At 43.5% G+C, this 24,724-nt stretch overlaps 3 protein-coding genes and 1 pseudogene across 3 annotated transcripts; 3 read left to right on the top strand and 1 right to left on the bottom strand.

Annotated features, from left to right (window-relative positions):
* Positions 1–2,846: 2,846 nt before the first annotated feature.
* LOC120687738 lies at positions 2,847–5,587 on the top strand. The gene is made up of 4 exons (XM_039969772.1): positions 2,847–3,203; positions 3,275–3,423; positions 4,438–4,613; positions 4,702–5,587. The coding sequence occupies exons 1-4, from the start codon at positions 2,988–2,990 to the stop codon at positions 5,181–5,183; spliced, it is 1,023 nt and encodes a 340-aa protein (XP_039825706.1). The 5' UTR covers positions 2,847–2,987; the 3' UTR covers positions 5,184–5,587.
* A 335-nt stretch (positions 5,588–5,922) lies between these two features.
* LOC120687737 (actin-related protein 4) lies at positions 5,923–12,985 on the bottom strand. The gene is made up of 20 exons (XM_039969771.1): positions 12,786–12,985; positions 12,606–12,697; positions 11,601–11,774; positions 11,452–11,525; positions 11,053–11,133; positions 10,419–10,479; positions 10,298–10,347; positions 9,616–9,670; positions 9,299–9,376; positions 9,172–9,225; positions 8,378–8,431; positions 8,233–8,293; positions 7,998–8,049; positions 7,460–7,526; positions 7,298–7,357; positions 7,144–7,206; positions 6,959–7,021; positions 6,597–6,661; positions 6,397–6,465; positions 5,923–6,315 (listed from the first exon to the last, which is right to left on the bottom strand). The coding sequence occupies exons 1-20, from the start codon at positions 12,796–12,798 to the stop codon at positions 6,270–6,272; spliced, it is 1,332 nt and encodes a 443-aa protein (XP_039825705.1). The 5' UTR covers positions 12,799–12,985; the 3' UTR covers positions 5,923–6,269.
* A 1,791-nt stretch (positions 12,986–14,776) lies between these two features.
* LOC120693661 lies at positions 14,777–14,904 on the top strand (annotated as a pseudogene).
* Positions 14,905–20,504: 5,600 nt separating this feature from the next.
* Positions 20,505–24,610, top strand: LOC120692601 (DNA (cytosine-5)-methyltransferase DRM2-like). The gene is made up of 8 exons (XM_039975962.1): positions 20,505–20,826; positions 21,152–21,292; positions 21,488–21,593; positions 21,679–21,725; positions 21,822–21,980; positions 22,887–22,989; positions 23,100–23,188; positions 23,282–24,610. The coding sequence occupies exons 1-8, from the start codon at positions 20,821–20,823 to the stop codon at positions 24,443–24,445; spliced, it is 1,815 nt and encodes a 604-aa protein (XP_039831896.1). The 5' UTR covers positions 20,505–20,820; the 3' UTR covers positions 24,446–24,610.
* The last annotated feature ends 114 nt before the right edge of the window (positions 24,611–24,724 follow it).

Below are 24,724 nucleotides of genomic sequence, written 5' to 3'. Positions count from 1 at the left end.
TATACATATGCTACGAGGAACTTTCTAAAGTAGGAAATCGCGGAGAAACTTTACCTGAAAAGGAAAATCACCCGCTGTTCGAGATCGAGCGCTCTGATTAGCTGAGCCCTTGACCCTGGGCCGAATGAGGAGCAATGGTGCCTGATCTGGTGGATGCCGGGCCGGGCCGAATCGTAGCGATTCGCAAACACACTGACAGGGCTGTCTCGCTGTTTTTGCTTGTTGTGCCTGGGATTCATTTCAGTCAGAGTTTGGTGACAGTAGTGACAAAGAAAAAGAAAGATAATGGCTTCGTTGGTGGATAGATGCACAAGAAAAGACCGATTTTCTGGACATCCAACCAGCCTGGTGTTTGGTTAGCGCGTTGCGTCGCTATTTGCATCAGGACTTGCGGAGCATTCGGTGTGGCTTTCATCAGTTTGTTTGCATCAGGAGCAGAGCAAGCAAGCGTGTCAGTCTTTGAGGTCAGTCGGGGTCCGTCCGCCCGCCCGCCTTCATCTCCATCCAACCCCGCCGCGACGCGACCTGCCGCCGATGAGCTGTGCACGCCGCCGACACTTTCCAGCCTAGAGCCCAAAGCTAAAGCCGTCCTATTCCTGTCCATGGTTGACGGAGCAAAACCTGGCGGCTGCCCGTGTTTTTCCTTTCCTTGCTTGTCTGCCGCCAAGTCTGACTTGGTTCCGCACTTCCGCTGCGATCAAGGAGGCATCTTGTTTGTTTATTCGATTCCATTCCATCAGTAATAAAATGTGTCAAGACTGTTGGATGAAGCAGTAGAAAGACGACCAGTGATCTGCTCTGCTCATCAGTTTGAGTTGTGCTCCACTCCACTCCATCAGCTCCTCCACCCGTCCACCGACGCAAAGGCAAGGCCAGGCATATCATCTCTTCTCTTCAACATTGATTCAACATCCAGGTCGATCGCACTTGTCGGTTTCATGGACACCGACACATGGAGACGCATTTCATCAGGTCCCCAGTTCTGATGATTGAAGCCGACTGCTGCTGTTCCATCAAACAAATATCAGCGGTCATCCTTCAGTCCCTCCGTCCATCAGTTATCTCAGAGAACCAGAAAGCTAAGGTTGATGAAGGCAGCCACCACCACTGGAGAGGAGAGACATACGGGGTACTGATTGGATTCGCCTTTTTCCACCTCTTCCAATCTAGCAAGAGACCCACTTGCTAGTTTCCCTGTACGCGGTTTTAATTCGCTGACAAAAACTGCATGACAGTTTTATTATTACTTGATTAATAACTATTATTTGCTGCTAATAGAAATATAAAAAAGTCTCAAAGTTAGTCCCTTCCTTTAAAGGACGATGGACGTACTACGTTATGCTCATGATTTTTACGACCTACTACAGACAGTATGTAGTATAGTAACTCAGAGTTCGTACATGATCAAATTCTTTTTGTTTTCTAGGATTGTATTGTACTGCATGGCACAACCTTTTAGGTATCTACTACTGAAGGAAAAAAATGTTTATATTTATTTTCCTTTATGGCGCCGAGGACAAATGGGTGGTAAAGTGCATTAATTTTTAGCCTAGATAATTTAATGATCGAACCTTTTAGGATCAGACTCTAATTTATATAATTTTGAGTTAAAAAAATTAAAAGCCAAATAAAATTATGAAGAGAGCATTAGAGTCATGATTGATTATCACCCCTAAGACAGGACATTTTGGGAGGAATAAAGCACTGCCCGTGATGAGTTGAAGTCATCGAGCGATTCTCTTGCTCGTGCAGGCATGCCAAGCAAAATTATAAATTATATTATAATGTAAAAAAGTACAAGAGTTGACATTAACTATCGTGTTGCTTCTCGGTTGCGAATCATTAATAAAATTACTCCGTACTACCTACGACTTATAAGTTGGTTGGCATGCGTTTGTACTCATGCAAGGAAGCAGAATTTCAGGCACGAATCAACAAGGGAAGACGATGCTGGTGTGAACGGATCGATCGATACTGCCAATCTTCATCATGGTTCGGCCATCATTCTTGACACACACACACACATGGAGATGTATGGTGATGGTGCCAATGTGCCATTGCCTTCAATCTGGTCTGGAGCACGCCAAGCTGCGACTCAAGGAAACGATCGAACAACCCATGTTCCCTGTCTGGCTATCACCGACAAATTGGTGGAGTGTGGGGTGTGGCCTCACCGACCCGACCCGACCCGACCCGAGCCAGTAACGCTGTCCGCACTAGATACACCATGCAACCTGCTACCCCATCCTATAGTAGTATTTTACCGAAAAAACGTCTACACCTGACAATGGTAAATGTAACACTATCATGACGTCGACAAATCAAATGAAGGTAGAGGAGCTCGCATCGACGTGGCATGGGACCCGCACCCTCGAGCCCATGCCAACCAACCGCACGACGACGTAGGGTGAGAACCGCCCCAGGGCGCGAGCTGGGGAGGTGGACGGCGGATCCGGTGGCTGCACGCCGCTCCTGGCCGGCACGATCGGTGGAAAGCAGAGCAAGGTGAGGAGGCGGAGCAGGTTGCCATTCCTCGCCGGAGAGGCGCTCGAGGCCGCCGGAGGAGCCGAGCCGGAGAGGGCCTCCATCCTAATCCGCGGTGAGAAACATTACATTTGTCTCGCGATTTATATATTAATTTTAGTTACGGTAACATCACTGTTGCAAATTATAAATTAACTAGAATCATTAGATTCATATCGCGATTTACAATCTATTCGTGCAAAAAATTTTATAAATAATCTTTATTTAATACTCTAAATTAATAAAATTCTTTTTAATTTTTTTTTGCCAAAAATCAAAAGCACTTGGAGAGAAGGGAAGAAAAGGAAGACGAGCTCGGCAGGGTCGCACTTAGCCCCGCACCGTTCCTCCTCTTGTTGTTTGTTGTTTATTGGCCCGGGCGCGGGCGGGCACCGACGCAGCGGCAACGCCGGGAGGAGACGACACAAATAGCAGGAGGGGCCAGGGCCAGGCGCGCCACCCCCATGGGCGTCAAGCAGGTCCTCGTCCGCCGCCGCCTCCACGACGACGACCAAGACGACGACGGCGGCAGCAGCACCGGCAGCGCCGCTGCCCGCGAGGAGGTCCTGCTCGACCAGTCGCCCTCGCCGCCGCCCATGTCGTCCTGCGGCCGTTACCTCCTGCACCGCGTCTGCAGGTTCGACACCCTCGCCGGCGTCGCCATCAAATACGGCGTCGAGGTACCGGCTTGCTACCTTTTCGATTGGATGGATGGATGGCCAACAGGCGTAACACTAGTGCTTATCTGCAGGTGGTCGACGTCAAGCGCGCCAACGGCCTCACCACCGACCTGCAGATGTTCGCGCACAAGACGCTCCGGGTTCCGCTCCACGGCAGACACCCGCCCGCCGCCGCCACTTCTGCTCCCTCCTCTTCCCCGAGCCACGCCCATTGCACCAGGTGCGACCCCTTTGTCCATTTCCTCCTCCGTCTCTGATCGACCACGACATTTTTACCAGATTAAAAATCGTTTCTTCCGCCTCCTCCGATAATGTGATTGCATTGTAGTCGATTGCTATTACCAATTAGTACTATGAGGTTATTATATGGAACCGTGACTGCATCGTTACATGCCTTCTGCATTTTCGATCATGCCTACTATCAGTCGTCAACTATTCTGGACAAATTCGGGCCTGATTTTGACTCTGTGCTCATCTCTCCTGCTCCTGGATGCGTACAATACCAGTACACGATTTGATTTGGCAGTGTTCCACAAGGTTTCCAAGTCAAAGCATGGTGAGGTTGGCAGGTTTGGCCCGGACACCGTTGAGAACCGGTGTGTTAGGCAGGCAGTGCTCCACCGGTGACTCAGACAAACCCACTGCCCCTTCCTCGATTAATTCACACTCGCACCCACACTGTTGAGTTTGAGTGAGTTGAGCACTAACCTGACGCCTAGTGGCAACTAGGCTGTGTGTGCCTTTTCTTTCTTGAGCTTCCAAAGGGATCTGCCACCTGTTCTGCTAATGATGCAACACCCAAAGAGAAACAGCGAGGAGGAAAGATGATGCATTCCTGCCTGGCAAACAGATGTGCAGCCCGCCTCCACATGCTTCCACTCTCTACATCACCGCACACACTTTATTCTCGACAGATACATCCATACAACCTTGAATAGTTACAAAAATATTAGAGAACAATCCATTGACAAAGTACACAAACTTTTTTGTTTTATTCTTGATGAATTTTGATGTGAAAGGACATCATATTTAATTAGTTGATGCTCCACTATATAGATTCTTAGTACTTCCCCCCTAGTTGTGATTGCATATGCTGTGCTGCCTTCTCTAGTATATAATGATGCTACCATGTGACGCTTTTTCACAATTCTGACCAATGGTCTTGATTTCGTTGGACCTTTTTGGCTAGGTATACTCCATGCTTTACCTGCAGTAACAATATGATTTGTTTCAGAGAATGGACTATGTGTCGCCCTCCCAAAAATGCAGCTTCTTTGGATCCATTTCTTAAACCACCGCGGAGCACAGTTTCGCCATCCATGAGCCTCTTGCAGGGATACTATGGCCTCACACCAACTCCAAATGAGAACCTTATCAATGAAGGCACTGAAATGACGACATACATTAGAGGTATCCCTTTACCGTTGCTTTGGTTATGATTCCTGATCCAGTGATGCACTGAATTCCTGAACTTAAACTCTGAACCGCCTGGCTCCAGGTCAACATAGGAAAGCTAGAAGCTTATCTAGCAGCTTCGCTCTTGAGAATGGAGATGCAAATAAGGAGACTGATGATGCTGAAAAGCCCATAAGGCGGCGCCAGAAAGCTGATGTTGAGCTGACAACAAGGGAGGACAGTGGCGGTAGCCTGTTGGCGAGGGCCGGGCAGGGTTTGGCCATGAGGCCAAAGTCTGGCAGTCGGGCAGATATGAACAGTAGCCAGAAAGATCTCTTGGGGGAGTGGATGCCTTCATACGGGGATGGATTGCACGCTGTGAAGAAATCATCGAGCACTCCAGAGTTCCAAGATTCAGACAGCATCAGCATTGCGTCGGTATGGTTGAAGAGCAAGTGGAACCTGAAACCAGATGCGTTCACCCTCGCACTTCCTCTCCCGCTGTTCGACGGCATCCCGAAGCCCCTCCTCGACAACATTCCGAATTCGATTGCTGCTTGGAGAAACAAGGCTGCCAAAGATTAGTGAGGTTCATAGCTTTGTTACTACATGCCTTATACTTATTGGTTGTTTTTTGGCATCTTAGTGGAGGTGCAGGAAGGGCCTGGAAGAGTTGGTTTGTACTGTGCCTCCTGAGTTCCCCGGCCACACAAGGGACGATGGACACTGCTAAGGCAGGAGGGATGCTGCAATGGCATGACGGATACAGTGATACATAGCTCCCACATACAAACTGTACTGAATCTGCTGTGCCAAGCCAGCAGTAGCAGCAGATGTTTCGTCGTTATAAAATAAAGTTGAGAGTTGAACCTTGTGGGGTATTCTTTTGTATACATATAGGAAAGAAGGTAAACACCAAGCAGCATGTGTATTGCCCCTATGCTCAAATAAAGAAATGGCTTTGTTCATTCCACTGTGGTGGACCGTTTCGACCTCATTATTCATATGGGTTGCCATGAGCCCATGACAGGCCAATGGGTCCTCTATAAACTTTTTTTTTTATTTTTTGTGAATAATATATGCCAGAATGAATAATTGGAAGTTGAGCAATGCGAGAACGAAAGCATGCATGACCTGTAAACCTGTGTGTGATCTAGAGACAATTGCCAAGTGGGGACATAGCTAACTCGCCTGTAACAGTCACAAGACCGCGACTGCTTAACCGAGCGGTAACCGTTCTGTTAACAACGGTATGGTACCTATCGTTATTTTTACCTGCATGAATATACGTTGTGTTGTCAGGAGTCGATAATTGTAGATATTGTGAAAGAAAAGCAAGGTGAATTGCGGCAGAGATTGAAACAACCGGTACAAAGACCAAGGTCATCTGAGTCTAAACTGCCGGTAAAAAAGTTAGCTCCGGTAGGTAAGTACCCCTTCTCATTCTACAGCAGGGAGGAAAGGATTTAGCACATTTATCTAGCATCAATGACAAGTATTAGCTGACCCTGTTCTTACACGGTTACACCCTTGCTGCCTGCATAACCTAAAACTAACTAGTCACGACATTGATAAATATAGCTTGACAAGAGTCTTCTTAAGCCAACATGACAAGGCATCTAACTGTTGTACACACGCACCCTTTTGACAGACAACTGTTGTTGCACTGCTTCACGGGCACTTCCTTTGAATATAGGAAACTCCATGCTCTTCATACCTGGTGAGAGATATAGTGCGGATTATCAGGTGTCCAGGGCAAGTATGATAAACTGTAGACAACCTAAAATATCAAACTTACTCTGCTTTGGAGAACCACATTTGCTGGAACGACCCAAGTGATGCAAGAATACTCCCTCCAATCCAAACGCTGCATTGAGGTCCAACAAATCAGTCATGCCGTTGCACATAGCAGTTGCGAAAGAAGCAATAGCTGAATCTTATCTACAATCGTCAGAGAAGGGTAAATGCTACCAAGACAAGCAAATATATTAGTCTAACCTGAATCGCCTCTCTACTGAATTTCCGCTTGCCATAACCTTAACACGAGCAGCTTGAGGAGACTCCTGCAATAATTCAATGTGAAAATAAGAACCAGAACATACAAAACAGTCAGGGACTAAGGAACCATTTCGACAGTATTAACCACAGAAGCTTGATTCTGTGAACTACGCTGTACTCACTTGTACCAACCAACAAGAACAGAGAGGTAGACATCAATAAATCCAAATATACTCTATTGACCATTATTTCCATAGTTATGTAGAATGAAATTATTTAATACTGCAGTACCATGAAAACTATTGTATGGAAAATCCACTAATATAGTGTCCATCTTATATATGAGCAAAAACAAGTTCTACCTCTAGTACTTCTTTCTCTAGGCGCTCCTTTAACTGCAGAATTGATGATGAGCCACCAGAAAGCTACCAGGAAACAAGTTTGCAGATGTTAGGATAGTGTTGCAAAAGAATGCTGAAGGAGCACAAGCCATCATGCATGGTACATATAAAGCAGCAAACTGCAGCTGTGTAATTTATGTCTTTACCAGGATGTTGCTAAATAACTCCTTGCGTATGTCAACATCACACCTATTTATGCTATCAATGACCTGGGTAGAAATGAAGTATCAGCAATTTTAGCTATACAAAGAATTGACATGCGTCCAGACACACAAACAGAAGGAAACTCAGAAAACTCACCATTCGTGGAAGGCCACGGACTGACATTGAATCTGCAAATCCATCAACCCCAGGAATAGTCTGCTAATCATAAAATTTGTGTGCATGAGAACGAGATGTACAGAGAGAGAAAGTTGCAAATCATTCCAACCAGCAAGTACAACCCCTTTCCACACTACTCACCTGGGATAGAGATGGATTAAATAGAATATCAGGAATCTTGAATCTATCAGCGCCAACTTCAATAGTCCTGCTCAAATATCAGATAAATTCATAAATAAGTTAAAAATCCCATAAACAGAACATGCCAAAGGAGAAAAAAAAAATGAACATAAGACTAAAGATGAGCAGTGGAAAAGGTGGGATATACACTGCATCCACCCTCTCGATGCATCTGTGAATCCCACCTCAGGCAATGCAAATGGTCATAAAATTTCAAATGATTTGGGTGACTAGCCAGGCAAGGTTATTAGAGTCCCTCATGATCCATTTTGTGGCATGATAGAATTGGTTTAATCAAAATTATGATGTCAGAGTCCCTCGAGATCCATTTGTATGCCGTTCAAATATGGGATGCCCAGGGCCCCAGATGCACTGAGAGTTGAGGTACACCAAATAAGCCCCCATGGTAAAGACCATCCTTGACAGGGATGGACTAAGCTAACGAGACAATACAAGTACTCATTTAACTGGAAATTAATGTGGCTGAAATATAACTTACTGTCCATCAGGAAGCTCATATGAAGTCGTAGGAACATTTGCATATGCCACTTCTGCAAGGAAAATAAAGCTGGGAAAGTAAGTACTCTACAAAGAAATGCAAGGAAATTTTTTTAATATAGATCAAAGAAATAAAAATATTTATACACATAAAGTCAAAGGAACATTGAATTCACAATAGAAACAACACTAAAGATAACAACTGACACATAAATATTGTAATTATAATGGTATACCATCAAAAGCGGTATCTGGAACCCGGCAAACAGACTCCTTGATGTCACTAGCAATAGCCCTCTGTAATCCAACGTATCATCATTGAAATCATAAGGAGAAAAAAATAACATAACAAAAAAACTAAAGGTTTGAAAATGAACATACCATGCAGTACAACCTGTAACTCTCTGTTGTGTTTGGTAGATCAAGATCTACAATCTGAAACAACACGTACAGACAATAAAGTTACAGGAAAAAATACAGATTATTTGCCTTTCATTCATGCAGTTTTAGCTGCAAAAGTGTGTCAGAGCTTGGTATTGCATACTGATTACTATCTTGTAGTAGTGGCAAATAGTAGTACTTCCTCTGTTCCAAAATGTAAGAAACTTAGTTTTCTCCGAAGTCAAACTTTTCTAACATTGACTAAGTTAACAGAAAAATGCACCAACATCTACGACATCAAATTAGTCTTATTGAATCCACTATGAAATATGTCATAGGTGTTAATATATTTTTCTAAAGACTTCACCAAAGTTAGAGAATTGACTTAGGACAGAACAAATACATCTTACATTTTGGAACATAGGAGTAGCAAGCAAATACAGCAGTAAAACAATGAGACTTTATATTTTATAACAGGTATGAAACAACTCCATCATATGAATGAATATGAGGCTCCTATTTCAGAACCATTTAGATCGAAGATGCTAATGATGACAGCCAAATAAACAACCTGGGTTTGTTTCCGGTGATCTTATTTTTGTGTTGGTTGCATCCCTAACTATCGAAAAAAGCCTATAAAGTCTTTCTAAAGTATTTCAAGCACAATGGCAGATCAACTTACATGCTACATAGTATTATTATTTCAATGGTATGGCGAGTTTTCCCTTGGCTTGAAAGAATCAGAAGCAGACAGAAATGATTTTAATATCAACATAATTTAAAGGAAACAGCACCTTATATTCTCCAGGACTGATTTCCTTCTTCTTAAATGAATATCTGGGTCTAATCTGGAAAGGGAACAAACAAGAGTGAACAGGGAGCGCAAATTAGTATGCTGTGTGAAACCAGAGAGAAGCTTACAACGACGCCCTTGCTCTCCAAGCTTTTCATCATGCAGTCAGTTAAAAATTCACCGCCAACTGGAGAAGTTGCCACAGACTGCAATCACAAAATATGTTATCAAATAAATAAGTTACAGCTATCAGATAAGATTGAGGGGATGCTATGTAAATGTAATACAGCTTAACTAACTAATTTATTAAAAATTAAATAAGTATTGGTAGCTCAAGTTTTCAAATGGAAATACTGAACAAAAAGATGGCATCGTATACTTTCCCCTTACAGACACGGAGACACCTATAACTTGCGTGCTTGTCACATGTGAAAATATATCGTACCTTTTGCAAAACAAAACCGTCGTGCACGGCTGAAACCACAGTAGACCCACCACCACTGCACCAAAAATGGCCAAATTGTCATATTCCAGCCATGTTTATCATGATGAAGCTCCAAAAGCCATGGAAATTAAGATGAATTGAATCCATGCTGTAATTGTAATACAAGCAGTGTCCCAACACAGACAGCAGACTTCAAAATGGAGATAATTCAAAACCATAGTTCGTAAAATTATAAATAACAAAGATAGCTATACCTAAAAGCTCAAAGGCATCGATCTACACAACTAACTAATACAGAAGAACCAATGTGAAAATCATGATAAGGGAATTATCATTGTGTCTGCTAGTTAATAGTAACAATGGTGTAAAATCTGCTGTTGCAATTTTGCAAAACAAGAATAGTATCAACTTAGTTACTCAAATCCATTTTATTTCCATGGTATGGATGGATGGACTAATCAGTAATCATACCTGTGCAATTGTGCCCGACTTAATGATGCAAAAGTATAGTTCGTGTGTTGTATTAGATAACAAGGACAAGGAAGAACTAATCAAGCAGACAGCAAATGGAGATGCATTCATTCATGAACTGACTAGTCTAACATGAGGAAAGGGAGCTATGTTTCATATAAGAAACAATATCTGCTTCAGCTGAGAGAAATGGAATCATTAAAATGCTCACCTGTCAACCACCAAAGATGTAGCTCGTCCAGATGCAAAAGATGTGAGCACCTGGTAGCAAAATCAACAATAAAAAAATAACAAACTAATTGCAACAGGAATTGATTATGACAGAGACATACTGCATTTTTGGCTAGGAATAGTGCTGGCACTTTGTAGTTCTCAAACATAAGTTCTGCTGCTCTATGAAAACATGTAAAACAACAGTCAGCCATGAAGGTATTAAGTCTTTCTAGGCTCATAAGGAAAATGAGTATGTAATTAATTACAAACATAATATTGGATCTACTAGGGCAAATTCCACATTTCTGGAATTCATATGCAAACCATATTCAGAAGACATTTAGGTTGGAAAAATCCTTCTACCTTGAATTAACTTGACATTCATCTAGTAGGGTTAGCAAAGACAGAGGCACCAACAAGTTTATACCAAAACAACAACAACAACAACAGCAAAGCCTTTGGGCCCTAGCATGTTGGGATAGGCTACATATGAAACCCAAACATGAACCACCACCAGAAAGAAACAACCCAAATTAAATACAAATATGTTAAATATAAAAAGGCATAATGACAGTAGTATTTGCAAATTAATTCTTACTAACAAATAAGATAAGAAGTTTCAGGTCCTTTTAATAGAACTGGTATGTATGAAAGAGTCATGATCACGAAAGTAAGTAGGAAACCAGTTTTGTTGTTCTATGACTCATAAGTATTGTAATACTAACAGTGTACATACAAAGCATAAGCGCATACTTCTCTCTTTGCTGTGCAGTGTTTGTAGATGGTTCGGCTATGAGCATGGGATGCTCCTCAGGATTAATCAACAACCTCCGTCTGAAATGTGTAATAAGTCAGAGTGACACTAAAAGGGGCAAAGGGAAGTGCAGAGCCACATCAGAAATAGAAAATTCTAATTTCATTAACGTTGGCTTATAGAGAAATAATACCATCTCGTCAATTTTATCAAGCTAAAACAACAAATTGTATTTTATTAGCAGATATAGCAGGAGATTTCACGAACAACACACTGCATCAGGTTAACATAAAATTATAAGGGTAAAGCAGTAACAATGTTCAGATTCAAATGAAACCCTACAAAAGGTAGCGAGCAGAAATTTTTTGGAAACATGACAAAAAGGTAACAAAATTCACCTGAAGGCATGATTCCATATATTATCAACAATATCCCAATCAGTTACTGTTCCATCTTTCATAGGTGAAATCACCTGTAAGGGGGAGTGAGGGGAAGACCATCGACAAATAATAACCGAACTTAATCCTCAGCATGCACAGGCACTAACCTCCATATTATCCCTCCTGAACTCCAACTCTTGACCAACATAAAGTTTGCGTTTTGTCTTGGCTTTGTCCACATCCATAGGCTTGGCTCCATTCTTAGAATCTGATGCAGAGTCAGATTCTTTCTCTGGCTTGGAGTCATCAGTGTCTCCCGTTTGTTCAATTGAACCAACAACCTTGACATGTCAAAAGGCATGGTAAGAATTTGTTGTAGGTAGCTCTCCGAGCATGAGCCCATGGAGTAAAAACAAAAACATTTCTAATCCGCAGTAATTTTGCTAGAAAAGATGACAAGAAGTTGCTAAACAATTAACAGTTGAATTAGTCATTAATGTTACTCAGTAGACATAATTTGTCATTGGACATAGTAAATCCTTAACGTTTGTGAGTTTGTCATATATATGATGTCTTGGCATTTTCTCAAAAAAACAGTGAAGCTAGCAAGATAAGAGAAAAATAATTCTTATTTAAGAACTGGTACAGAAGATGTGGATTATCACTTCCATGGGATCTGAAGTTAGCCTCTAGAATCAACAGGCATCACGACCAACTAGGTTGAAACTATGTTCACTATACCAAGAGAGAGCAACTATCCACCCACTGGGCTACACGACAGGGCTTGCTGCAAACACAAAACTAAAGCACTAATTAACCTTGCAATCAGCTAAAGTATCCATACACTAAGCCAGAATCTATGTGCAGGTTAAGACATGTTGCAAAATTAACAATTGAACGGACCTATCCAAAATTGTAAGAGAACACAGCATACATGTGTGCAGAACGAAGTGAGGCAGCATCGTACCATGTTTGAACCCAGCATTTGAAGTCAACAGCCTAAATTACCTCACGAACTTTCAGTGTAGATGCTAATTGGCCAGCCCAAAACAAACTATCCGGAACTGCATTTCGCGCCTAACAGCTTACGAATACCGCAGAAGTGGGCAGACTGTGACCCCAAAGCGAAATTGAGGTGTTTGGAAACAGCAGGAGGGGGGCATTTCTCTCACCGACGGGAAGACGGCCTTGGGGGTGTCGTCGCCGGCGTAGCCCGCCTTGCAGCTGTAGGAGCCCACGTCTATGACGATTGCCGAGACCTCGTCTGCCAAGGGAAAACGGAGCGGCGGGCGCGTGAGATCTCCAGGGGTTTAGGGTTTAGCGGGAGCGGAGGGGAGGGCGAGAGAGCTTACCTCCGCCGTACATGGCTGGAGATCCGGGGAGGGGCGGGATTGCCGAGCGGGAGCGGCGGGGAGGCAAGGTGGGAGCCGGAAACCCTAGCTCGCCGGAGATGGGGCGGGGAGGGGAGGGGAGCTTTGCGTGTTTGGGCTCGACTTGGCGCGGTGGCACCTCACCTCACCTCACCTCACCCTCGACGGTGTGGCCCGCTTGTCAGAGGGAGACTAGGAGGAGCTCTTCTTGCCCGTTTCCTCGGCTTGGAAATCTTCACTTGGTACGCCACGCGACTCGAGGGCATCACATGATGGTAGATCAAGGTTCAAGGGGATATTTAGCCATCCTACCAGTGCGTTTAAAGAGCCGAGTGTTTGTAGGTTGTGAGTGTTGTGTAGTCTTAACAAAAAAATATATATATAGTACTAGTGCAGGATTATTACATCAATATTTGGGAACAAATAAACATGTAATATGGTTTGTTATGTACAAAAAAAAACAGCTGTATGAAGTACACAAAAAGAATTGTATGTAGTGGAACACAAAGGCAAAACTGCAGTATGCAGGCCAACTGGCCAAGGAAAAACAAACAAAAATGGCTCGAAAAAATAACTTATGCAGAAACAAAAGGGACTCGAGGCAAAAAGAGTGCCCCCACGCAGGATGGAACTACGGACCTTGCTGTGTCTGTGTGGCAGCAGCACATGATCCTTTAATGTTTGCAGCACTTAGAGCTGCATCGTGCGTGTAGAGCCGTCCGCACAACAACATTCTCTCGTTGTGTTTAGTAACTTACTGATTGATCACAAGGAGCGTCCGAAGAAGGAACATCCCCGGCCGGCACTCGATCATTGTTATCAAGGAGCGCCCCAATTAAGGTACCTAGATCGACCGATCGATCAGCCATGAGGGCGAGACGGCGCCGGTGGTTCAGCACGTACCCCGGCCATCTTCGTCTTCAATTCGCAGCCGTGGTATGGTAGGCTATGGTGAGCGGCGGGCAGGCTCGCCACCGCCCACCGGTGGCGTGGTCCGTCGCCGTCATCGATCCATCAGCATGCAAAATGTGCACATGCAGCACACACCAATCAATCATCATATATATGCTGCTAATTTGAACTGAAACTGCCGCGGCCCACACGCTTGTTGTTGCAGCGTTTGGCTGACTGATTGTGCCTTGTGTCTTGCTGTGCCTTGTGTTGTGCCCCGGAGGACTGACTGTGTAGTGGTTTCAAATTGATCCGGGGTTCAGTCTTCAATTTGAAAGGCGTGCACAGCAGTGTGTAAGAGTAATAGGATACGGACTTTAGAGTCCTAGTTCATATATTGTTCATGTACACGATGTCCTACATGGACTCTACTTTGTATCCTACCTGAGTCGGTCATCTACCGGCCTATATAATAAAGATCACCGGCGCCCTCATGGGTATGCCGTTCCATTGATTTCTACATGGTAACAGAGCCACCTTCTCCAACCAAATACATCTAGTTGCATATTGCAATTTTTTTTCGGCGACATCTATGGCCTCATCAAGTTCGACGTCAGCTTCTGTGATGTTCAGCATCCCTGTCTCGGAGAAGCTCAATCGCGCCAATTTTCTCATGTGGAGAGCGCAAGTTCTCCCTGCCGTTCGAGGCTCTTGTCTCATGGGCATCCTCGATGGATCCGTCTTCCAACCAACGGCAACGGCAACGATACGTGTTGCGAAATAAGGTGGCGGCGATGAAGAGGTCGATAATCCTGCATACAGGACATGGATCGTTCAAGATCAGCAGCTCCTCGCATATCTTCTATCCACCATGACCAAAGAGATCTTGGTGCAAGTGTCATCACATGAACACGCTGCTTCCTTATGGAAGTAAATCACAGAGATGTTCTCCTCACAGTCTCGGTCCAAGATTCTGCAGCTACGATCTCAGTTAGCCAGAGAGAAGAAGGGAGACTACTCTGCTGCTGAATATTTTCAGCAAGATGACAGGCCTTGCAGATGAGATGGCGGCAGTTGGCAAGAAGATTGAAGACGATGACCTCATTGGTTATATTCTCAACGGATTGGACTCTGACTACAATCCTTTTGTGTCTTCGATTTCAGTCAAAGACACTCTTTCTCTTGGTGATCTTTACTCTCAACTTCTATCCTATGAAGCTCGTCTCCGGCAGCAGAGTCTTGATACTTTTCGGTCCTACTCCTCGGCAAACACTATATCGCGTGACCAGAGCCGTGGTGCCCCTCGGGGTCGGGGTCGTGGTTCTTCATCTAGCCGTGGTGGTTCTTCTGGACGTGGCGGTTCAGGACCGTCTGTTTCTCGACGACAAGGATCCCCTAGTGCTGCTGATTCTGATGACTCCCCCGTCTGTCAATTGTGTGAGCGCACGGGACATACTGTCCATGACTGTTGGTATAGGCTCAACAAGAAATATGTTGCCCCACGAGATGGAGGTCAGAAACCAATTAGGACTGCACCTCTGAAGTCTGCATCCACAGTTATAAACTCATATGGAGTCGATACAAATTGGTACTTCGACTCGGGGTCATCAGATCACATCACCAATTCTCTTGAGCAATTATCCACACTGGAGAGGTATAATGGTCAAGAGCAGATTCATGCAGCCAATGGCAAAGGTATGAGTATTAATCATATTGGCAATACTACTTTCCATACATCTAGTCATGATTTTTCTTTCAATAATGTTCTTCATGTTCCTGCTGCTACAAAAAACTTAATCTCAGTGCATCAATTCACCTCTGACAATGATGTTTTTCTTGAATTTCATCCTTCCTTCTTCTGTGTTAAGGATCTTGCTACGAAGACCCCCCTTCTACACGGTAAATGTCGCGACGGGCTCTATCCTCTTCAACGTGCTTCTGAAGTTCATCATGTCACCACTCCTTCATCTACACGTTGGCACTATCGTCTCGGCCATCCATCATCTCCTATTGTTAATCGAGTCCTTAGGAATCATAACTTGTCTTACACAAAGGATCATAGTGAATTAGTTTGTGATGCTTGTTTACAAGCTAAGAGTCATCAATTACCTTACCCTAAGTCTGTTAGCGAGTCTTCTTTTCCTTTACAATTGATTTTCTCCTATGTGTGGGGGCCTGCACCTAAGTCCGTTGGTCATTATCAATACTATGTAAGTTTTATTGATGATTTCAGTAAATTTACATGGATTTTTCTTCTTAAGAATCGATCAGATGTTTATCAAGTCTTTCTTGACTTTCAAAAACTTGTTGAACGCCAGTTTAATAGAAAACTTATGACTATGCAAATCGACTGGGGAGGTGAATATCAAAAGCTTAATTCCTTTTTTTAAACAAATTGGGATTATCCATCATGTTTCTTGTCCTCATGCTCATCAACAAAATGGTTCCGCTGAACGCAAACATCGACATATTGTCGAAGTTGGCCTTTCTCTTCTAGCACATGCATCTATGCCTCTCAAATTTTGGGATGAAGCATTCTTGACAGCCACTTATCTCATTAACCGCACTCCTAGTCGTGTTCTTAATTTTGACATCCCCTTGACTCATCTCTTTCAAGAACAACCCAACTTCTCTTTTCTTCGTGTCTTTGGATGTGCCTGCTGGCTAAACCTTAGGCCCTACAACAAACACAAACTCCAATTCTGATCAAAGAAGTGTGTTTTTCTTGGTTATAGCACTCTTCATAAAGGATACAAATGTTTAGACACGTCCTTTGGTCGTGTCTATATTTCTCGAGATGTAGTTTTTGATGAGAGTGTTTTCCCGTTTGCTGAACTTGCTCCAAATTCTCGTAAACGTATTGCTGATGAAATCCTTCTTTTACCCGATCATCTTACTAATCACGACAGGAGTATGGATTTTGGTGTTGCTAATGTGACTAATGCTCTTCTAGAGCCTGTACAGCTGTTGTCTGATGATGCAGGGTCAGCTTCACCCATTTCAACACGACGCATTGCGGTCTTTCCTTTTTTGGAAGCTGATGGCGTGTCTTCTAATCAACACGGGGTATCTAACACGGTTGTTACCCCGGTCGAGGAATCTCCTGTCGCCAATCCCGACGCGGCTCTCCCTGCGCTGTCGGAGCCTGCAGTCGAGGCTGATTCGGCTGCAGCCTCTCCTGATGCGCTATCCCCGCCAACACCAACTGCGCCTACTTCTTCTGCTATTACACCGATGGATGCAACCCCGTCCAGGCCGCATGGATCTAGTGTGCCCTCTGGATCTTCTCCACCGGGTGCCCCTACGTCTTTGGTTCGAGCTAGTCGGATTCCGCCTCCGCTGCCTGGACCTCCCCGGCCCATTCAGGGACCAATTCATATTATGACTCGGTCTCAATATAATATTCGCAAGCCAAAAACATATACGGATGGGACTGTTTGCTATGGTTTGCTCAGTGAAATTTCAGAACCAAAGTCTGTTCGAGAAGCTCTTAAATCAGACGAGTGGAAGGCTGCCATGGACTCCGAATTTGAAGCTCTACAACGCAACAGAACATGGCATCTTGTACCGTCTTCATCATCCAATAATGTTGTTGACTGTAAATGGGTTTTCAAGGTCAAGCATCGAGCTGATGGTACTGTGGATCGTTACAAGGCTCGTCTTGTCGCAAAGGGCTTTAAACAAAGGTACGGCTTGGATTATGAGGACACGTTTAGTCCTGTTGTTAAGGCAGCTACTATTTGTCTCGTACTTTCATTAGCTGTTTCAAATTCTTGGAGTATTCGCCAACTAGATGTTCAAAACGCGTTCTTGCATGCTGTTCTGGAGGAGGATGTTTATATGAAACAGCCGCCTGGTTATGAGGATAAAGATTATCCAAACTATATTTGCAAACTTGACAAGTCCCTTTATGGTCTCAAGCAAGCGCCACGAGCCTGGTACTCTCGGTTGAGCAACAAATTACAAGATCTTGGTTTCAAAGGTTCCAAAGCTGATACATCTTTATTTTTCCTTCGTCATGGCAATGATATCATCTATTTGTTGGTATATGTTGATGACATTATTGTGGTCAGCTCTTGTGATTCAGCTGCTGATCGTCTACTGCATCAGTTAAGAGATGATTTTGCCTTAAAAGATCTTGGTCCACTCCATTATTTTTTGGGAATTGAAGTGTCGCTGTTGATGGTGGTTTGTTGCTCTCACAATCCAAGTACGCTCGTGAATTATTGCTCAAAGCAGGGTTACGAGATTGCAAGTCTATGGCTACTCCTCTTTCGGCTTCTGAGAAGCTTTCTATGTATAATGGTGATCCTTTGGATGATGACATGTCTAAGAGATATCGGAGCATTGTCGGGGGTCTTCAGTATCTTACACTTACACGTCTTGACATTGCGTTTGCTGTCAACAAGGTTTGTCAGTATCTTCATTGTCCCACTTCAGAGCATTATAGTGCTGTCAAGAGAATACTACGGTACATCAGCGGTACCATCGATATTGGCTTAAAGATTGTTGCATCTAAATCTCAAGAAATTAGTGCTTTCTCAGATGCTGACTGGGCAGGGTGCTCGGATGACCGCAAGTCCACGGGTGGCTTTGCTATTTTTCTTGGAGCCACTCTTATTTCTTGGCAAGCCAAGAAACAAGCTACCGTCTCTCGGTCAAGTATGGAGGCTGAGTATAAAGCTTTGGCCAATGCTACTGCTGAAGTTATTTGGGTTCAATTTTTGCTTGATGAACTTGGAGTTGTGCAGTCTCGTCCTCCTATCTTATGGTGTGATAATATAGGAGCTACTTATTTAACAGCCAATCCAGTCTTTCATGCTCGCACGAAGCACATTGAAGTGGATTATCATTTTGTTTGTGAACGTGTTGCTCAAAAGCTCCTGGATGTTCGCATTATTTCCACCAATGATCAAGTGGCGGATGGTTTTACAAAGGCTCAAACCTTGTGACAGCTTCAAGAGTTTCGACACAATCTTAACCTTGCAAGTGGCTAATTGTGTTGCATGGTTTAGATTGAGGGGGGCTGTAAGAGTAATAGGATACGGACTTTAGAGTCCTAGTTCATATATTGTTCATGTACACGATGTCCTACATGGACTCTACTTTGTATCCTACCTGAGTCGGTCATCTACCGGCCTATATAATAAAGATCACCGGCACCCTCATGGGTATGCCGTTCCATTGATTTCTACACAGTGAACATTTTATTTGTAAACATTAGAGTAGTAATCATCATCAACGTAAAGCACCCATGTACGTGTAGTGTAGACAAGGCCTGCATGCTTACAAATAAATTCCACAAATTGGAACCATTCCAAAATTCAAAACATATCGAATTTTGAAATGCAGGGAAAAAAAGTGGGTTGCGTTATTATTTTTAATTTGTTTCGTCTCCATCACTTTATTCAATCTTTGGAGTCTCAAAATCCCATATAGATCTCGATCAAAGCTCTACTGGACAAATCTAAAGTAAGAAAACAATATTGAGAGGTGAACGAAATAGAAACCCAATGGTTGATGACCCAAGATCTAATTATTTAATCTTAGGATCCAATCTTAACGCACGTACAGTGAACATGAAAACCCATACCATTTGTCATCATGTTGATGCTAGGTTTCTTTCTCTCCTATAGCAGTCACCACCTCATTTCATATAACCAACACAACAAATTAAATGTCACAAAGCTAATGAAGTACTGAATGAACTTTGACCACAAAACCATCATGCTTTAATTTGGTTCCCAATTTTCTCAGATACCATGCACGGTTGCAGCAAAGTCTTGATAACTCGTAGGCACACAGTGGTTGCCTTTAGTAGTAGAGATTTTGTATCACGAGTTTTTTTCTTTCTTTTGGAATGAGGCTGAACCCCAATTCCATTCGAAGAGAAACGGAATTACAAAAGTTTATGCCGCCACAAAAGGCAGCAAGCCACAGAAACAGTGCGGATGGAAAAGGGCGGAGCGGATGGGAGAGAGCCTAGACATTTTCTAACCTGACTTTGTATCACTAGTTACTTTTAAGAAACTCATTAGTTCAAGTTATCCTCTAAATTTTCTATAATTCATACTACGTACATTTTAGCACATGGACACGATGTGCTAGTTCGTAATTCTTATCCATTGCATTCACACTATTTTAACATATTTATTTAAAATTTGAAAAGAGATTAGCATCCAAAGTTTATGTAAGCTTACAACATGCAACAAGAAAAAGTGGTTTTCTTCTATATGTATAAGAAGAGGGATTCTTTCTGTGCATCTCGACAAACAATTGTCTAGATACATAGTAAAAATTATTTAGATTAAAATTTAATGATAACGAAAAATATTAAGTTCAATGTTGATTTCACACATCCCAAAATATATATTTTTATTTATTATAAAATCATAAAGATCATTAATTTCTTATAAATGTGAGCCAGTACAAACGGTCAAAGGCTGGCACGCGCTACCGGCGGTAGTGCGTGACAGCCGTGTTTGGTTTGGCTTTATAGCTGGTAGTTTTTCTTTTTCCTCCCACTTGCATTGAGACATGCGCTATGCAGTCAACTCTGCATCCACTTGTGTGTTTTCGAAATTCGAACGGGGAGCGGCCGAGCGGGACCCAACCGCGTCTCTTCCCTCCGCGGAACACTCCCCACACAGGTGACCGCATGTCGATCGCCACACTGGATCCTTACTCCTTACGCTTACCAAGGACGGTGCCGATTCCCTTCACTGACAAGACAGGGTCACAGTTAACTGGGCCCCACAGGTCAGTGGTGTATCATCAGCGACGTGCCCACAGCTCGCGCCTACTTGGCGGGCGGGGGCAGGGGGCAGCACACCAACAACACCGGCCGGGCGGGCCCCGTTGAGATTCGCCGTCTCCCCAGCCCCCCCTCTCGTCTAAAGAGGGCAGAGGGCGGAGCCAGGCAGCGCCGCCGCCCGGTGCCGTCGCGGCCTCCTGCTCCTCCTCTGCCGCCGCCTCCCAACGCGCCGAGGCCGAGGGCGGCGAGAGGGAGGTCGTCCGTGGAGATTTTCTGGAGTGCGGGTGGAGAGAGGCGGAGCCGGCGTGGTCTCGACGAGGAACAGAGGGATCGAGGGAGAGTTAGCCCGAGACGCTTCGCGAACGTTCCAGAATGGTGGTGAGAGCTCTCTCTCTCGTCCCCTCATCTTCTTCTCTGTTCTCTTCCCATCCGTGTATTGTGAGGAGATATACGTTTCTTTTTCTGTTTGATGAACTCTTGATATTAATTCTGCGGTGATTCTGCGCGTCAGATTTGGCTTTGTGATGTTTCGAAGTGCGCTACTCCCAATATTTGTTTTCTTCTCTTATAGCGCTCCAACTTGGGGTTTTTGCGCTGGAATTGAGTCAGAACTCGCATTCTTGATGCCATTTTGGGATTGGTGGTCGCTTTATTCAATTGTTGATTGAGGTTCCTGACGTCTGCTGTTTAATTCGTGTTACAGCACTGGGTTAGCGACGACGAGGATAGTGATAAATTCGAGTGGGAGAGTGACGGGGAGGATGCGGTGACCTTCAACGCCGCTGGTTCTGGTTCTTCAGCTCTGCCATCAACGAACATCGATGCTCCTGGCCCCTCGACAAGGGTAAGGCACTTAGCCGATCCATGATCTCACTACCTACTTGTTCTTCAGTTAATCTTACTCAAGACTGTGAAACCGGCTTGCCAATTGGCCTGAACTGGCTGGGGGTATAGTTTGAACAACCCCAATGTTACTCTTACCTCGTTTGTTGGGGCTCTGATCATAATGTGCTGTTTGTTTATTGGTCTGTTTTAAAAGGTTGCTAATGGTAATGGGACGGCTTGGCCATCTGCCTCTTCAGTTCAGAAATATGTGGATATGGGTTTTCCGGAGGACATGGTTCTGAAGGCCATGAAAGATAATGGTAGTTTTAATAACCCATTTCTTCTCATTTATTTTCGTTATTTGTGATTTTACATACTCTATTCGACTGCTGCTTTTGCTTTCAGGGGATAATGGTGCAGATTCATTAATTGAACTTCTTCTTACCTACCAGGTATTCATCTACACGCCTGCTTTTATTCGTAATTCTTTGATGACCTTATTGCGTGCGTGCAAGATAATTTGTATTTACAAGTGATGTGAAATGCAGGCCATATGCAATGATCCCTCTGTGGACAAGGGCTCTGCTTCTCCCTGTGTCCCCCAAGCTGCAAAGGATAGTGACGATGATGACGATCTAGAAAGCTGGGATGATGATGATGCTGGCGAGGGAAACAGGGGTCCTACCTTCGATGAATCCAGTGACGAGGTATTTTCATGCTCCCCCTTGGTGACTGTATGCATTTACTTTTCTTTTTGAGAAACATGCTATGCATCTACTGCTACTACTAACGTAATCATAAATACTTCTGCATTAAACTTGTTTCAAGTTATAATGCAGTAAATACTAAATAAACTACTTACGTCAAAAACCATAGACTACTTCGGCATTAAACTTTTACTTGCTCCTGTTCCTTTTGTTTCTGAACAGGTGTTAGCTACATTGGCACATAGCTGTATTAGAAATCTAATAATCTGCTTTGCTTTTTCCTTATACTTGGGTGGATTGTGTTCTTTTAGGCAAAACAGCATGTTCTTATGAAGCTAGAAACCTGGATTTTGTATGAGAATCGTATTGGTAGTCAATATAGTTGTGTCAATTATAAACTTCGAAACTGCTGCATTTAATTTACAATGTGTTACAGTGTTAGTGACATGCTTGAACAACACACCACTGTGGAATAACAAATCTCACTTTCCATCCTATCATTTGTAGCATTCACAAAAGGTTCTTGAGTTGGGTGGAATCTATGCCATCTTAATTGCACGCTTCCTTTTTTATACTTATGCAAATTGATCACTGGTCCTGAGAATTGGAGGTTCTATGTTCAAAACCATCTGTATTTCACTGGAATATTGAACTTGTCGTGTACTTTGCAGTCTTGGGCATGTAATTGTCTGTATCTAAAAGTTTGTTGAATTATACTGCAGCTGGGGTTCTCATTTTTTTATCCCTTGCAGACTTTTTCTCAATCAAACAGCTATTTGTTTCCTTACTTGTCCATAGTTATGATGATTCAAGAATTTTATTTTTGTACTTTGGTAGTTAATTGTATTGCTAGTTTATGTAGTTGCATCAACTGTATTCTCAGTGCTTTCCTGTGCTTTTGTACAGGATTTCTTACATGAGATGTCACAGATTGATGAGAAAGTTGATTACTTGGTGAAAGTTTTGGGATTTCCAGAAGCTGAGGTCACCATGGCTGTTTCTAGATGTGGTATGCTCTCTCTAACCTCAGTATCCCTTAGATTTTTTCAGCAACACAAGCAATTTTTTTTTTCAGAAACCATGTTTCTAAGGTTAATCTCAAACTTTGAAACTACTCAGGGCAGGATGCATCTATTTCTGTTTTGGCTGATTCGATCTATGCCTCACAAACAGCAGGTGGTTATTGTGGCAATTCTTCTGACCACGAGGTGCCTTTTGGTTTAACTGTCAATTTAAATCTGCATAAATGTCCAGTTCTAATGTAATAGGCTGACAATGGAACTGTTTATGTAATTCTGCAGGATAATTTGTATGGAGGGAGAAAGAAAGGAATGTCCATGGAAGGGAACAAGAGAAAGAGAAAGAGGTTTGGAGGTCAAGCACAAGGAAGTAGAGGGCCCCTAGATGGTAGTGATGATGAGCCAATGCGTCTCCCAAAACCAATGGCTGGTTTTAATTTGCCGAACGGTTTAAGGTCAGTGAACAACAGATTGCTACCTGGACCGGCTATTGGGCCACCATACTTCTATTATGAGAACGTGGCACTTGCCCCAAAAGGTGTTTGGCGTAAAATATCAAGATTCCTCTATGATATTGATCCAGAATTTGTAGACTCAAAGTACTTCTGTGCAGCTGCCAGAAAGAGAGGCTACATACATAATCTGCCACTCGTGAATAGGTCACCTCTACTTCCCATACCTCCAAAGACAATATTTGATGCCTTCCCTCGTGCCAAGAAGTGGTGGCCCTCGTGGGATCCAAGACGGCAATTTAACTGCCTTCAGACTTGTGTGGCTAGTGCTAAGAATTTAGAGAGGATTCGCCTAGCCCTAACAAATTGTGAAGATCCGCCTCCTGCAACAGTTCAAAATTATGTGCTTGGAGAATGCAAAAAATGGAATCTGGTATGGGTTGGTCTCAACAAGGTTGCTCCTCTAGAGCCGGATGAGATGGAGTTCCTACTCGGCTTCCCGAAGGATCATACCAGAGGAATCAGCAGGACAGAGAGATACCGGTCCCTGGGCAACTCGTTCCAAGTGGACACTGTTGCGTACCACCTGTCAGTACTCAAGGACATGTTTCCACACGGCATGAATGTGCTGTCCTTGTTCTCTGGTATTGGAGGGGCGGAGGTGGCTCTCCACAGGCTCGGTATTCGCATGAACTATGTAATTTCTGTAGAGAAATCTGAAGTGAACAGGACCATTCTAAAGAGCTGGTGGGATCAGACACAAACAGGCAATCTGATTGAGATTAGCGATGTGCAAACACTGACTTCGGAGAAGATCGAGGCATATATTAGAAGAATTGGTGGTTTTGATCTAGTTATTGGAGGCAGTCCGTGCAACAACCTGGCTGGGAGCAACCGTCACCACAGAGATGGCTTGGAGGGCGAACAATCTGCACTGTTCTTCCATTATTTTAGGATTTTGGAGTCTGTGAAGGAGATAATGGGCCGTCTGTAGTTTCTGTGTACCTTTGTTGTCTTGTTCCAGAATTTTAGCATTTTTCTTTTTGTTGAATTAGTGAATTGGTATTTGAAGGCTGGCTGGTGTAATTCACTTGTTACTCTAATGCAGGCTTCTTTAGTTGCCTTTGGTGATCAATGCAAAATTGTCATATTGGCACAATTCTGTGGCACTGAGCCACTGACGCGTTACTTTTTTAAATTAGTAATTAGTATTTCTCAATGAGTTCTAGTTGCTTTGGGAACAAATCCTTGATCGGAGCAACAGTACTCCTGG

Source organism: Panicum virgatum, chromosome 9N (assembly GCF_016808335.1).
Source record: "Panicum virgatum strain AP13 chromosome 9N, P.virgatum_v5, whole genome shotgun sequence".
Lineage (NCBI taxonomy): Eukaryota > Viridiplantae > Streptophyta > Magnoliopsida > Poales > Poaceae > Panicum > Panicum virgatum.
Note: the sequence above shows the minus strand (reverse complement) of the source record. Positions and strands in the feature narration are given on the sequence as shown.